This window comes from Cyanistes caeruleus, chromosome 7 (genome assembly GCF_971803275.1).
Source record: "Cyanistes caeruleus chromosome 7, bCyaCae1.hap1.1, whole genome shotgun sequence".
NCBI classification, from domain to species: domain Eukaryota; kingdom Metazoa; phylum Chordata; class Aves; order Passeriformes; family Paridae; genus Cyanistes; species Cyanistes caeruleus.
Window position 1 is genome coordinate 37766645 of NC_141707.1, and position 15000 is coordinate 37781644.

Below are 15000 nucleotides of genomic sequence, written 5' to 3' on the forward strand. Positions count from 1 at the left end.
CCATGCTATCACTATCTAGCCAAAATTTGATGGACCATAAAACCACACGGGAAGTGAAGCTCATACCCCAGGACAGAGGAGCACAAATGAAAGGAAACGGCCTGAAATCTCCAACTGAAATGATGCTCACATGATGTGTGTGATGATCAAAGATGAGATAGACACAACAACTCCACTCATAAAGAGCAACTTCTGGTTATCACTGGGACACTGCCAGCCTTCCCTCCTTGCTGCTGACAAATCCCAAGCAAGAGACGGTCATGAAGCCTTCACTCTCTTCCCCTGGGGAGGACCTGCCCCTCCAGAGTACATCTGTCTAAACCCTTACATTGAAACTCTTCACTCCTTTAGAGTCTAAAGCCAGGCTTTAGCAGCAATGAGAAGTACAGATTTCCTAACTTCCCACTGGATATTTGCTGTGTGCTTCAAACCAGCAAGCTACATTCAACTACATGAATGATTGCCGAAATATGAAACATGTTACCCACATTTTCTGTCACCAACGACTGTAAATGTGACATTTATAATAATGAGGGAATCTGGTCCCATAATTGGAGGGAGGGGAAACGCGGTGCCAACAATTTATTAAAAAAAAACAAACCAAAACGCTGCAAAATCCCTCCTAACTAGATTTTCAATAAAGCATGTGCAACAGGTTTTATTGGTGCTTGTTAGCAATGACCTGCATATGTCATTTGTATGAGTATGGCCCTATCATATCCATGGTGATAAGACACATTTCACCACGTTGCCCCCTCTATAGACTCTATTTATACACGAGGATGAATGAATTGACAAGACAAGAGGTGCGGCATATAGATTTGATATACTGGCATAAATTTAGGATGATCTACATTATTCATAAGTACTGAAGCCACAAATGAGATATGTAACAACATCCAAAATGAGTGTCAATAGAATCTGTTCCCGCAGCGCACCATCGTATATTCCTATCTGTCACATATTCCTTAGAAATTTCTCCTTCTAAGAAATCTGGTGTGCTCAGTCTGGAAAGCAACGTTGCCTTGGGATCTGTGATAAGGCTTGCCTGGAAGAACAGGCTTTCAGAAAACTGTCTAAAAAGGAAGTGGACAGAAAACATAAAGACTTTCCTGCTACTGAATTATTACTTCTTTTTCCAACCCAGCTGTGTCTCAGTTGGGGACCCAAAAGTTATTTGGATCAGATCAACTTCTTGGTGTCTTAAAAATGGCAAAATCAAAACTAAACCAATTGAAATATCACCAGTCCAGCAGGCAACAGATATGACAGAACTGACAAATAAACTAATCCCCAGTCTATTTTTACAGACTAATGAGGCTGAGGGATGCAAGTCTACCCTTTGGAAAATACATACGAGCTAAAACATTGGATATTTTGACACTCGCTTGTCATTAATGTACATTTTTTAAAGGTTTAATTTATTACAAGTGCACCCAGTACAGGATTTGATTATTCTCTTTATTGCCATAGTATCTCAGGCACAAAGTTGTGTGCCTGAATAAAATCTATTTATTTTCCAGACAGGTGAAACTGTTCACTGAGTAGTGGTTCTGCAGAAGCCAAGAAACGGAAGGACTATCCAAAAGAGTGGTATAAAAATATTAAAGATTAATGACCACTTTCAGGCCAGATACAAACCAGAAGCTCTGCACAGCAGTCCTTAACCTTACATTTGAGAGAGAACTAAGTGTTTTCACCTGCTAAAATCTCAGTCTGGATTTCAGATGAGTGACCTTGACCTGAAAGATTTTTCTTCCTATCTGAACCATCCAATCACCCACACCCATCTCTATTTAAATAAATACGGAAGTGTTACTGAACCACAAGTCATAAATAAAGTCTTGCTCTTCCAAGTAAAATAAAACATGCTTACTATTTTAAAAATAATTTTAATTTTACAATGTATCACTATTATTTAGTTTCACAACTAGGAAAATTTTAAGCATATTCTTTAAGATAAAAAAAATACATAAATGAGAACTACTTCTAGAAGTATCTACTTTATGGCAATTTTAAAGTAAAGAAAAAAAGGAAAGGTACCTGGAATTTCACTGAAAGTCTCTCCAAGGACAGACACATGGAAAGGCAGACCCTGCTCTTTCAGCTTCATCAGGACTTTAAAGAAAGTTTCAGGATCTTTGTCATGTTCCCTTAAAACAAAGAGAAATTATCTCAGCATTGTTTATATTTAATTGTGAAATTATAGGAGGTTTTTTATTTATCAGAACACTATTCCACTAAAACTGTACATTTGGGGACTAAATTTATTCAAATAATTTCCCTCTGCTTCTCCTGCATGCTGAACATTTTCCTCAATGCAGCACTCGGGGTCAAAACTCAGTTTTATCAGGTTCTTTTCTCTCTCTTCCCTGTCCTCAAACAATTCATTTACTCTTCAAATTACCAGCTATGAAAGTGAGAAGGACTGAGTACCTACCTGAAGGCAAAATCAAGTTAAAAAATGGGTAGGAAAAAATAGGTTTTGGGGTTTTTTTTCCCCTGTCCAAAAAAATACATGTATGACTTCCATTACATTTTTTTTTTTTTTTTCCCAGAAGAAACATGTTCAACAAAAACTTCTCCTAAACCTACAGGATTTCTCAAACTGGAATTTAGGAATCCATGCTATACTCATGAAAAGATTCCAATCTATTCAGTGCTTTAGGTAAAGAAAGGAATAAACTACCACAACATTATATTACCATTACCCACTTACCACAAATTTTCTACCTTTAGATTTTTAAGGAGTTAGCTGGAAATTAAAATATAAGAAACGTGTATTTATTTATAATTTCAGTTGAAGATAATATTAAATGTTTATATGGGTATGACACTCAATGACATGAAATGCAAATTAGGTTATCTAAAAATAAATTAAACCCCCAATTTTCGAATCTATCTTCTTTACTAGCAGAAAATTAAAGGTTCAAAAGGTATCAGAAATCATTTAAAATTCCCAAATTCCTTAAGTTATATTAAAAATAGAATGAGATAATTTCCTCACTCTAAGGTGAATATTATATCTTGCATTTAATTACTCTGCTTTAAATTATTGTATTTCAACAGATGTGCACCATATGCCTTTAAAATATTTTGGTTTTATTTATTATTTAGCAAATTCCACCGTTTTCCTTCCTGTATTAAGGGAAAAATCTATATCTCAGCTGTCCTGGTGTCTTTCTTCACAGAGTAATTTTGCAGAATGAAATCTGTAGGTCTCTCACACTATTATATGAAAGATTAATAATTATATCATTCAGGAAATCTGAAGCCAAATGACATCTGCAGCTCTACACGTGTTAATTTCTCATTCAGTCAATATTTTTGGTTTAGGGAATTAAAATAAATTAATCTTATAATTAATGTGACTTCCCTAGGCTGAGAAACCTCCAGGAATTGTGGAGTTTTCAGAATTAGTCACATTTTCTTAAAATAAAGCCAGACAATAATCACTTTAAGAAGTCCTCCATCCCCCCCAATTTGTTTTGTTCCCAATAATAAGGAGGAATGCAACAGCATAAGCCTCGTAATTTGTTTCACATCTGTGAACCAGGAGTTTCCACGGCAATTCCAGTAACCCAAGTGGATACAAGCACTGGTTTGAAGGGTGGATTCCTCACAATTGCAAAGATCCCAGATCTCTGACTATTAGTTTGCTGCATCCTCGTGCTTAAAAGAGCCACCTGTTTCTGGTAGGTAACTTCTGTGCAGAATTTTTTGCCAGTATTGAGTTCCCTCCAAATGCCCAGCTCGAAGAGCCAACACGGGATCACATGGATTCGGATTTGGCTGGAAGAGAACATCCCCATTACGAACGCTTGCAAGGAAAACTTCTACAATGCTGGGAGTTGGTGAAACTCATGACAGAATTTCCCCTGAGCCTCAGTTTCCCCTGGACATGCTTCTGTGGGTTCTTTGTGAGTGATGCCACGAGCCCACCCTGGCTCAGCTCAGCTCATCCCGGCGGACCGGCGCGTCCCCGCGCGCGGAGCCGGCAGACTCGACAGCCACGACGCTGACAGGGATCTTTCCAAGCTCTTCACAGCCCCGCTATCAGCTTCACAGTCACAAAAAGTCCTTCCAGCAAAGGATATGCTTTCCCTCTCGCTTTCCAGAAGAGACCAGGGGTCCCAGAGGCAGCCAAAAGTGGAGGATGCTGTTGGAGCCACATTGTCAAGGAGCTGGCAGGAGAACACGGAGCCTTACAGCTCGGCGAAGCCACATAAGCTGCACATATTTAGGAAAACTGATAGGAATTGGAAGTTGCAGCTTTGTTTAATAGGTGGGGAAGAACAGAAGGAAAATTTGGCACCCAGAAAGAATGCTGAAAGGGGAAACGTTTCCTCTGCACTGGAGCCTCCCTTGCGGGTTTTCTGCTGTAGGTGAACCTACTTCCATCCTCCAGTATAAAATGTTTCCCTTTTAGGTGACACTCCCAGATTTTAATGACACATTTTGTAAATCTTGTAGCTTTTCTATTTGGGAGCTCATCTTAAGTGATTTTATCAGTTCCTGTGACTTCTCGACACCACAAGCATTTTATTTTCAGTTAAGACCTCCAGAAACCTCCTGGCCCACGCAACTACAGACTGCAGTGTATTATTATTATTATTATTATTCTTGCAGGATACTGAAGGTATTAGCTGCTCCTGGTTGAAACAAACAAATAGTACAAGACCACCTCTTTGCTGCATCAAAAAGGAGAGAGCTCTGTTTCTTGGCTGACATGGAGAAAATCATATACAATCCAGTCTGCCTTACTCAGCAACAACTGCTAAACACACCAGATTGCCATAGCAGTGATCGTGGAAAAAGATGAACACAATATGGAATGTCTGTTCTGTAAAGATCTGCTCAAAATGATGTGCACTTTTGGCTGCATCTGTTGCATTTTTGAGCTTTATTAAACTGTATTAATTATATATACTCCATTTCCTGAAGAAGAACTGCAAAACAGTATAAAAGCCTGATATTAAAATGCAAACTTTTCTTTTAAGATATTATGTTTGGGGAAAAAATCAAGCTAATGTGACTCCAGGGTCTGGCTTTGTTGTTTAGTTGAGGTATTTGAAACGCTTTTGTATTTTCATTTGATTTGATATGCATCTGGTAAAGTAAAAATAAGAAATGGGAATGGTATGAAGATGCTCTAAATTTCATCCTAAGAACATGAAAACATCAGAATGACCAAACTACAGCTGTAATTCCACAAAACAGGCACAGACACCACACCTACACTCAGATTTGAGAGCCCTGCCTTGGAGACATTCAATCTCCATATTCAAATACTACTCAGCTCTCATTTTTATCCAGGATTTTTTATTATTGACTCTAACCCACAATTTAATAGAGATGTCTGAAGTCTGTTTTAGGAACTGGCTGAGGTTTTGTGATCTGGGTGGGGGGGATGCAGCCCAGGGTTCATCCTGATTTAGTGACTTCCCTTTGCAATTTCATATAAATCTCATCTAAAACTTTGAGAAGTGTCCTTGAACAGGGAATGGGAGTGTGGTGGGAGCAGAAGCACCACTACTGAGCCTCCATTATTATCTCTGCCTTTCTGCTCATAAAATGGGTGTGACAATATTATTTTTTCACCACAGAAGGATGCTGTCAGAATTAATTGATGACTTGACATCCCACTTTTCAGCCTAAAGTGATTTTAAAAAGCAACCTCATAGCACTATGATGATGCTCCTCTATACAATCAATGGCAACATTCTCCAGAACACCCTTCTGCTCTGCAGGGATTTTGGGAATTCAGCCTGAGCCCTCAAGCCTTACCCATTTCTGGGACTGGAAGCAAAGTACATGGAGACCACCTAAACTTGACTTATTCTCACCCACATCTCACCAGTGATGGGAAACACACTATTAAAAATAAATAATAAAAAAAAATACAGAGAATTTGGCCCTTTACATTTTTCAATGAATATTCATCTCTTAAATTTGGGTGAAATTCAGTAAGAGACCCATATGGTCTTCTCTGACTTTAGTTTAATTTTTTAAGTATATGTAAACTTATCCTACATGGTGATAATCACATATATTGAGGATCTGGAGGAAGACACATCTAGCAATGCAATTAGAAAGTGGAAGAGTTGTGAAAAAGCAGAAGAACTTGCTCAAAGGGGAAAAATGAGTGCAGTCTATTAAAAAATATATTAAAAGCTGGGGTTAATGCATTTATCAGTTTTTAAGAAGTGCAAAACCAGGGGGAAAAGTCTTAATATTTGAGAAAACACTCCACAAATGCTATGTAATGCTTGTGAAAGCCACAGCCCTGTGAATGACAGAATCATTTGGGCTGGACAGAACTTTGAAAACCATCAAGTCCCACCATTAAAGTGCTACACATTCTGAAATGATTACAATTAAGCCCAGCTAAAAACAATCTTAATCTTAGGACATTTAGCATGGAAGATTTTCAGCAGGAGATAATCCCAAATTGTGTGGGCACACAGTAGTATTTTACTTTGTACAGTGCCTTAAATCCAAGGAGTCCACACTGGCTGCAGCTCCTTCTGCATCCCCATTCCCCACAATCACCCTCATATCAGATGGGCAAAGGTGGGAAATGGCACAAAATCCTCAGAAGTTGAAGCAGCACTTTAATTTAATATTTTTTTAAAAATTTTAGGACTTATAGCAAGAGGTGAAAGATGGATTCTTGCCTGCCTGCAATGATTGCTAGAAAATAGCTGTTAAAACAGGCCACTGAAGAATCATTCATTATTGATGAAGCTGGGCAGCAATCGTGGAGATCCAGGACTGGCGAGCCAAGAGACATCCTGGGAGAAAAGGAGGGGACAGGGGACATCAGCCAGGAAAAGGCATGGCTGGAGCAGAGCACAGGGAATGTGTGAGGGGCTGGGCAAGCCCATGAGCACAGAATCAGTAAGTAAAAATAAAGAAAATTAAGTTTTCAAGACACAGACCTTGGTGTGGATGACATTGATATTTTTGTTTTGGGCAAGTGAAGTAATGAGGAGCAAGTCTGGCATCAAACAAAGCAGAGGTACTGGACAAAGCCATCCAAAGAGTAAGAAAAACACAAAAAGAGGAAAAAAAAATATTCCTGGTGAAAACTAAAATGTATGGCATATACAAACACAGGGAGGAAAAGGATAAATACAGAGAAAATAGAAGAGTTACACATACCCTACAGAACTAAAACCAAGGCTCCACTTCATCCAAATCTAAATAACAATATCAAGGATTTTTTTCCTCCATTGTAGTATGGACTGCATTACACTTTGATATTTCACATTAAATCTTGAGTTTAGAAAAATTTGAATACAGGTTTATTATCATAAAATAATGTTAGGAAGTAGAAATCTGGCCACAAAAGATAAACCTGGCCTTCCAAACAGAGAATTGCAGAATTCTGGTCTTTTCCTGACACTGATTTCCCACAAGACAGCTCTGCCCAGGTTTCCCCATCTGCAAGATATGGTCTTAGAGGAGCTTTCATTTACAGAAATATGGTGAGAATCACAGTCAGTAAATACTCTGGGAGAATAATATTCTTCTTAAAGAAGAAGACTCATGTTACAAGCCTATTCAATACATGAAATGTAATACATTGCAGTAATTATTTTCACAGAGGACAGAAGACTTTCCTAAATCAAATGACTTTAATATACATTTTCTATGTTAGGATTATGAGAAGAAAAAAAGGGGACAAAAAAATTAAAATTCTAATACCAAATTCTGGTAAAAATGCTCATGATAACTGCAAAAAAGGAAATGTTACTGCCACAAAAGCACAATTAGAAAAGAAACAGGGAAAAAAGAAATATCTATGAAAATGCAAACATGAAGGAAAAATTAATTGCTTTCCATTTATTCAATTTATCACAGTGTTTTTCAATCTTTTTACATTTCCAAGAAGAGGCTGAGGTAGACTGTAAATATGTAGTTAAGTCCAGTGAGTTTTCTTCTTCAGCAGATCTGCTCTACAAAATGTCTTTGCTGTAATTGTGCCTCTAAACATTGTCTGGCATCATCAGCATCAAAAGTTACCACAATATTTAATACCCCCTCAGTTCACAGAAAATGGAGTCAAGTAGAAGAAAATGTTTCTGCATGAGAAAGGACCCTACAGAATAAATTTCATTTTTTAGCTGGCAATTTGTAGGTCCTACAAGCAAAAAAGGGTCCTGATCCTTGCCTGTGCTTTGGGAACACCTCTGCAAGCCAAGGAATTAAAAAATGGCACTGGAGAGGCAAAAAGCAGCCAAACAGTACTGGCAAATACAGTGTTTTATTTTCTATTAGAGCCCATGACGTATTTACAGTGAGGAGAGTGTATTTTACCCTCTGATTTGTTCAAATTGCTGGCCTGAGAAAAATGGGTGGCATTTTGCTTTACGCTGGAAAAGCATTTTCTCCTATCTCCTGTTATCTACAAGAGATTCATAAAAAAAGAAACAAGAAAGAACCTTGGGAGTTTATTGTTTAGATTCTTCTTCTCCCCTCACAACTCATGAAGAAAAAACTCAAAATAAAATATTGCAGATCCCCTAACCAAAGAAACCTCAGGATCAGCATCAGTCATGGAGCCTCCTGTTTATTTCCTAAAGGGAGATTAAGCTTTGAAGACAAAGACCACCATTTGGTCTCTGTTACCTTGGTGTAAAAATCAACACATTTTCATCCAGTGCCTTTCATTTCTTTTACTCCAGCTTGGCCAGTCTGGCTGTTCCCAAGTAGAGGATTCAGATTAAAAACAAAACCAAAACCACTTTATTTCAATTTGCAACAAAACCCTCTATTTGCTATGGACCACCTTAAAGAGTTTATTAAAAAAAACCAAAAAAAACCAAACAAACTTCCTTTAGTGTTCCAAAGGTGACATAATAAAAGGTTTTCCTGTTGTTAGGAGGTCATAAAATATCTGAGTGACCCTAACAGCCCTGATAACCATAGGCAATGTATCCTACTGCAATTCAACTATCAAATACTGTAAAAAGTCATGTCATGGCAATCATAAGATGCTTACGAATATGGTAATAAGTGGGTAACAGTCTATTAATGTAGTTCCTTCAAAGAACAGAAAATGTACATAAATATAAGTTTATATATAAATGACTACATAAAAACTACATTACTACAGATTTTCCTGGGAATGGTGAATCCACCATACAAGATCCTGTGGCCCCTCTTTGATTTCCATGATAGATTCACACAACCAAGCTACAGCTGCTTAAAACTCCACCAGATGCCCTGTTTGGGTCAAGAAGTACATCCTGCTCTTCACTGAGTAATACCCTGAGAAGAATTAGCTCAGGTACCCGAGATAACTCATCCTTTTGGGATCTCCAAGGAAGAAGCTTCCAACCAGGAACTTTCTTGGCAGCATGACTTCAAATTCATTATTCAACAAGATTAAAGTAACTCCAAATCTTGCTGCTTTCAGAATGAGGAATCAACTCAGTGCGTTGAGTCAGGTTTGCACAAACACAGCTGAGAAAAAACAGCAAACAGAGGGCACAGGGAGGGGGGAAAAAACATGAAAAAATGGAAAAAGGGAGAGCAGGGAGGAGAGGAAGGCAAAGAGAACAGACTTGAACAGTTGCAGTGTGGTAAGAAGAGGAAACTAATTAAAAGCAGCTTTGACGGAAGAAACATAACCCTCCTATTACTGGTGAAAATAAGGAGGAATATTAGATCACTTGCTTATGAAATATTTGATTTTTGTCTCTTGAAGGTTATTCCCATACTTTGGCCCAGGCTGCTGTGACTTACAAAGGGGGATAGTGGTACCATCTGCTAAGTTTGCTGTGGGGTTTGTATTACAAAACCTCTTCTGTCCTTGCCTATGAAGTTTCCCAAAACTGAGATTTATCTTGAACTATAATCTTCTAGGAAAATCCTGTCTGAATTTTCCAGAAGATATGAAGAAAAATATGAAAAAAAAAAAAGCACAAACACAACACTACCTAGTAAAACTGTAAACTCTATCTTGGATATGTTGTAGAAAGCTCCTTGTAGAGACAAGGAGTGAAGTGATAGAGACAGAAAAAGGCTGAGGAACTAGAGAAGAGTGAGATGGAAATTTGCTGCACAAGGCTATGTGTGAGGAGATACCCAGGGAACTGAGCCTGGCAAAGACAGAAGGATGAGGTTTGAAAGGCCAAAACCAAATTAAGTGAATGGAGTAGAAAGGGATTGCTTTGAGAGGCACAGGTAGAAAAGCCTTGAGAGGATTCCTCAATCCCACCTGTTCACATGTGCTTCTGCTCAAAGACTTGAAGGTTTCACAACTATACAGGAGGGAAAAAAAAATCCCCCATAAAATGAACTTCCCGTTCTGGGAAAAGGGAGAGCCAAGCTTACTGGAGCTGTTAGGGCAATCTGTGATGCATCTGTTCCAAGCCTAAATACTCTTCAACTGTCCAGGTGATGCAGTTGTAGTCTTACAGTAACTCAAAATCTGTTTTTCAACCGTGGCTAAAGCATTTATTGCAACAGGCTCTGGAGGATGGCACTGAAGTGGCTGCTTTGTGAGCATCTGGATAGCACAGAGGGAATCTCAGCACTGCAGAATCATGGAATGGTTTGGGTGGGAAGGGACTTTAAAGCTCATCTCATCCCAACTCCCCTGCCATGGGCAGGGACACCTTCCACAAGACCATGTTGCTCCAAATCCAGTCCAACCAGGTCTTGAAGGAAAGTTTCTCTGTGTGATATTTCAGGCAGAATCTTGATATCATTCAGCATTTCTATTATAATTTAAGAAAATAGGTGCATCAGAGTGTAAAACCAGCCCATGCAGATGAAAAAACTCTCATGGGGCTTTAATCTTGCTTTTGTTATGGGGAACAGTGCTCTTCCCACCTGATTCCATGGTTCACTAGGTGCAGCCCAGGTAAGTCATTGTTTCAACCCTGACTTCACATGAATGGAAAAAGGTTTTACATCAAATTGGTCTAAATACAATAAGAAGCAGAATTGGGCCACAGAGCTTAAATACAGAAAAAAAAAAGTAGAGTGCTTATTAAAAGTGAAAGAACCAAGTGTATTTGGGGAAGCAGTGAATAAAATAAATTAAAAAAAAAAGTTTAATTTTAATACAATTCTTTTCCAGGCTATTAAGTTCTCCAGTATCAGAATGAAGCCTGCTAAAAGTTAGTAAATAAAGGCTTTCAGGAGAGCTTTATTAAATCACTTATGACTTATCAAGTTAAAACTCCCACTCAGATATCTTAATAAAACTTTTAGAGAATATATTTAATTTTCCTGGAAATCAGAAGCCAATTACTAACTACAGGAGTTACTGTTGGGTACACCACTGATCAGCTTCCTGTAAATAGAATATTTGCCAACAACTTGAATTAGTTCTCTAAAGTTTCGTTTTCTGAAGGTCAAATAACTGTGTAACTGCTTAATAAAGAAGCAAAGAAGTACCTCTAAATATCTCCAAGCTCTGATGGGCTTATATTCTGCTCCTTAGGTGAGGTATTAGCAAAGCTTATTTATTTTCATTTCCAAGGCTTTTATTTGCTCATTCCCTTGTGGTAAAGCTGATTTCCATGATGATTCCCTTCTTAATTTTAATACCCTTTTTACTCATCATATAGACATAAGAATTTTCCATAAAATAATGAAACCCTTCCAAAGGAAATGAAGACAACTAGGAGAGGAAAGTAAACTACAGCTTACTTCTTTTTTTCTTTTTCCTTTCCCAATTAATTGATCCACTGTCATATGCATATATGAAAGATTTTTTTTTTTTTAATGAAAGGAAAATAAGGTTAATTAACATAAAACCCCTCACTCCTTGAGATGTTGAATTTTGTATTTTATCCATGCTGCCTTAAGTGCCTTGATTTCCCAGTAATGACCTAGTTCTCCTAATGAGTAACATTAACCCCTGGCTGTAGCTGTCCAGGACTTAATTGTCAACTGGAGCTGAAATAGGAGAGTTTGCCGATCAGCAGGTATGTGGTATATTAACTCATGTCATTTCAGACCCTAATAAATAAATCTGTTGCTAAGGCAACAGGAACATCAGCTGTATCACTTTTTTTCTTCCCCCCTCCCTTTTTAAAGGAAACTGCCTTTCACACTGAGCTTTTAAAAAAAGGAAATTAACTACATGTAACCGTAATTAGAAGAAACATCGTTTCTCATCTTAGAAACATATCTACATTAATGAAAAAAGACATTCAAAAAGAGGGCTGCTTTCTACTGTGACCAGGGTAACTGAAATTATTTCCCTTGACTGAGGGAATTCGATTTGAAGGATACATTTGAGTGGGAAGAGAGCACAAAATATCTCATCTCTTTTTATTTTTGAGATAGTTCCCCTCTTCTTTCATACACTGCTGATGCCAACAGAGCAAATGTTGCTCCTACAATGAATAAAGAGCTGAGGCAATTGAAACCAGGGGAGGAAAAATACAAACTCAAACCCTCAAACCCAAACACCTTCACTGTCCTCTGTGGATCCTTCTGTAAGACTGGCACACATGCAATTTTTTGGAAAGCTAAAAGGTCAGAGAATCATGGAATCATTTAGGTCTGGAAAGCCCCCGAAAGTCCTTGAGTCCAACTGCTCCCCCAGCACCGTCAAAACCACCACTAACCCATGTCCCCAGGGGCCACAGCCACAAGGCTATTAAATCCCTTCAGGGATGGGGATTCCACCACTGCCCTGGGCAGCTTCTGCCAGAGCTTGACAGCCCTTTGGGTGAGGATTTTTTTCCTCACATCCAACCTAATCCTCCCTGGCACAACTTGAGGCTGTTTCCTCTTGTGATGTCTCAGTGCCTCACACACAGGTGAATATCACAGCCTTCACTTAATTCCTGCCATTCTATTTCAGCATGAGGTGCTTTTAAATTTTCACAACTGCAGTTTTTTGTTTTGTTTGTGACTACAAGATGGTAATTCTGAGTCTCTAGCTATCCACATCTCAACCAAAAAGCAGGCAGGAAGGAAACTAAGAGATGCTCACAAACACAGTTATTGCCCTTGGAACACATAGTTGAGGCTCTGCTCATAGTATAAACACAACAAACTACTCAAAATTCTATCTGGCTTTTCAGATGAAGAATGCAAAGGTAACACAAAACATCTATATTTTTGCCAGTATCAAAATTAGAGATGTTTGCCCCTCAGGACTATAAACTGTCTACAGCCCTTTGAGAAAACATGCTGTAAAAAGAGGGAGAAATTGATGCTGAGATTTCCACTGTGGCAGAACTTTCACACCTTCAGCACATGCTGGACTCTTCTACAAGCTCTTAAAAACCATGATCAAGGAACAGCACATCTTCCACTAGAAGGGCTCAGTGACCCTTGCTGCAGAAAGACATTTCAAGGTCAGACATCACTGAATGAACTACCAAAGAATGGGAACTTCCAAACTGCCTTTCCACTTAAGGCTGAACTCCTGAGATTACTTCATTCACTTTGTTATGTGTTTGAGTCACCATCCCTAGAGGGATTTAAAAGGTGCCATGTGGATCTGGAACCTGGGGACGTGGTTTAGTGGTGGGCTAGACAGCACTGGGGGAATGGCTGGACTCGATTCTCAAAAGGTCTTTTCCAACCTAAATCATTCTGTGACTCTAAAAGAGTAATATCTGTTCCCAAACTTAACCCCAGCTTACATTAATGTGAAATTAGACTACTTTTACATGTGCAAGAGAGAAAGGTGTCAACTTCTGCATGAATGTCTCCACATATCCATGGCAGAGGTTCATCTACAACGTGCCACCAGTACTCTGGTGAGTGCTGCTTTCCTTGAAAGTACCAGATCACTTTCATTAGACATTGCTAAAAAGCTCCCATTTTGAATTTATTATTTTACACCCTGTGGGCTTTTTATCCTATCTGGTACCTTCTAGTTAACACTGTATAAACACTTGTTTTTTCAGCCTTTGTCTTCAGTCTGCCTTATTTATTCACCACATCTTGTTCTCTGCAGGCTGTTCACAATGTTGAAGATGCCTGTTGAGCCTAATGGCATTTCTGGGTACTCAAATGTGATTTCTAGATGGATTTCTTTCCTGTTTTGCTGTCTTGCCACACCTGCATCTTGATGGGATAAGCTTTGGTCCAAAATATTCAACAGCATGAGAAAAATACCAGTCACTGTATTCTCAAGTATCTCTATAGGAAATAGTTTTCAATTGTGAGTTCAAACAGTGACTACACCAATCTTGTATTGTGCTGCCAAGAGGGATTAGTTACTATTCAATACATGTTTTTATATATATAATATGTTATATAGTAATTATCCACTATAATATATATATAATATACATATAAAATAAATACAAAATACTATTAAAAATCCCTTTCCAAGCTCTTCTCCCTTGCAGCTTGCACAGGACTTCTCAGCTCACTGATGAAGGGCTGCCCATCACAGAAGGCACAACATTTACTTCTTGTCCCCACCGGGGTCAAGCCCTTTCCAAGCTCCTGAACCAGGGCCTCACATTGGGCAGACACAGGTTGGTACAGCACAGCCTGTCCCCATGCACTCATTTCTTCATGATACTCTACACTAAAACCAGATAACTGGACACAGAACAATCTCTGAACACACCGGTTTCCCTTAGACCAGAAATCTTCAGATAATTTTTTCAATCTAGATTTGGGGCTTTTTTTTTCCTTCTGAATTTTCTCATCATGACTTCTACCACTGCTCCTCCTGCTCCCATATCTCTGGCCCATATCCTTCCCCACGCTCTTGTCACACACTGGTAGGTTTGACACAAGATAATGGCCTTATCTGATCTTCCATGTGAATTGACAGCAGCTATTTGTTTGCATGTGTGCATAAATTCTTGCAGATTCCCCGTGTGATGTTTTATCACACTGGTGCAATTAGGGGAAGAAGAACTGATTTCTGACAACTTCCTCTTATCAAATCTTTAGCTGCTTAGATGATACAGAACACACAGAAAAAAAGAAAATGCATAAGGTTAGGGTGAATGAGAGGGAATAATTGATGTATAAATGCTGGTGAGGTAGTTCTGG

At 38.6% G+C, this 15000-nt stretch overlaps 1 protein-coding gene across 46 annotated transcripts in view; it reads right to left on the reverse strand.

Moving 5' to 3' along the window:
• Positions 1-15000, reverse strand: part of QTMAN (queuosine-tRNA mannosyltransferase) — a 294131-nt gene that overhangs the window by 138806 nt on the left and 140325 nt on the right. For all 46 annotated transcript variants that reach the window (XR_015289421.1, XR_015289415.1, XR_015289423.1 and 43 more), the window contains one exon: positions 2044-2153. Coding sequence is in view for 35 of the 46 variants with exons in the window: in XM_086898276.1 (XP_086754402.1) it covers positions 2044-2153 (110 nt within the window). In the remaining 11 variants the exon portion in view is untranslated. The remainder of the gene's footprint in view (positions 1-2043; positions 2154-15000) is intronic.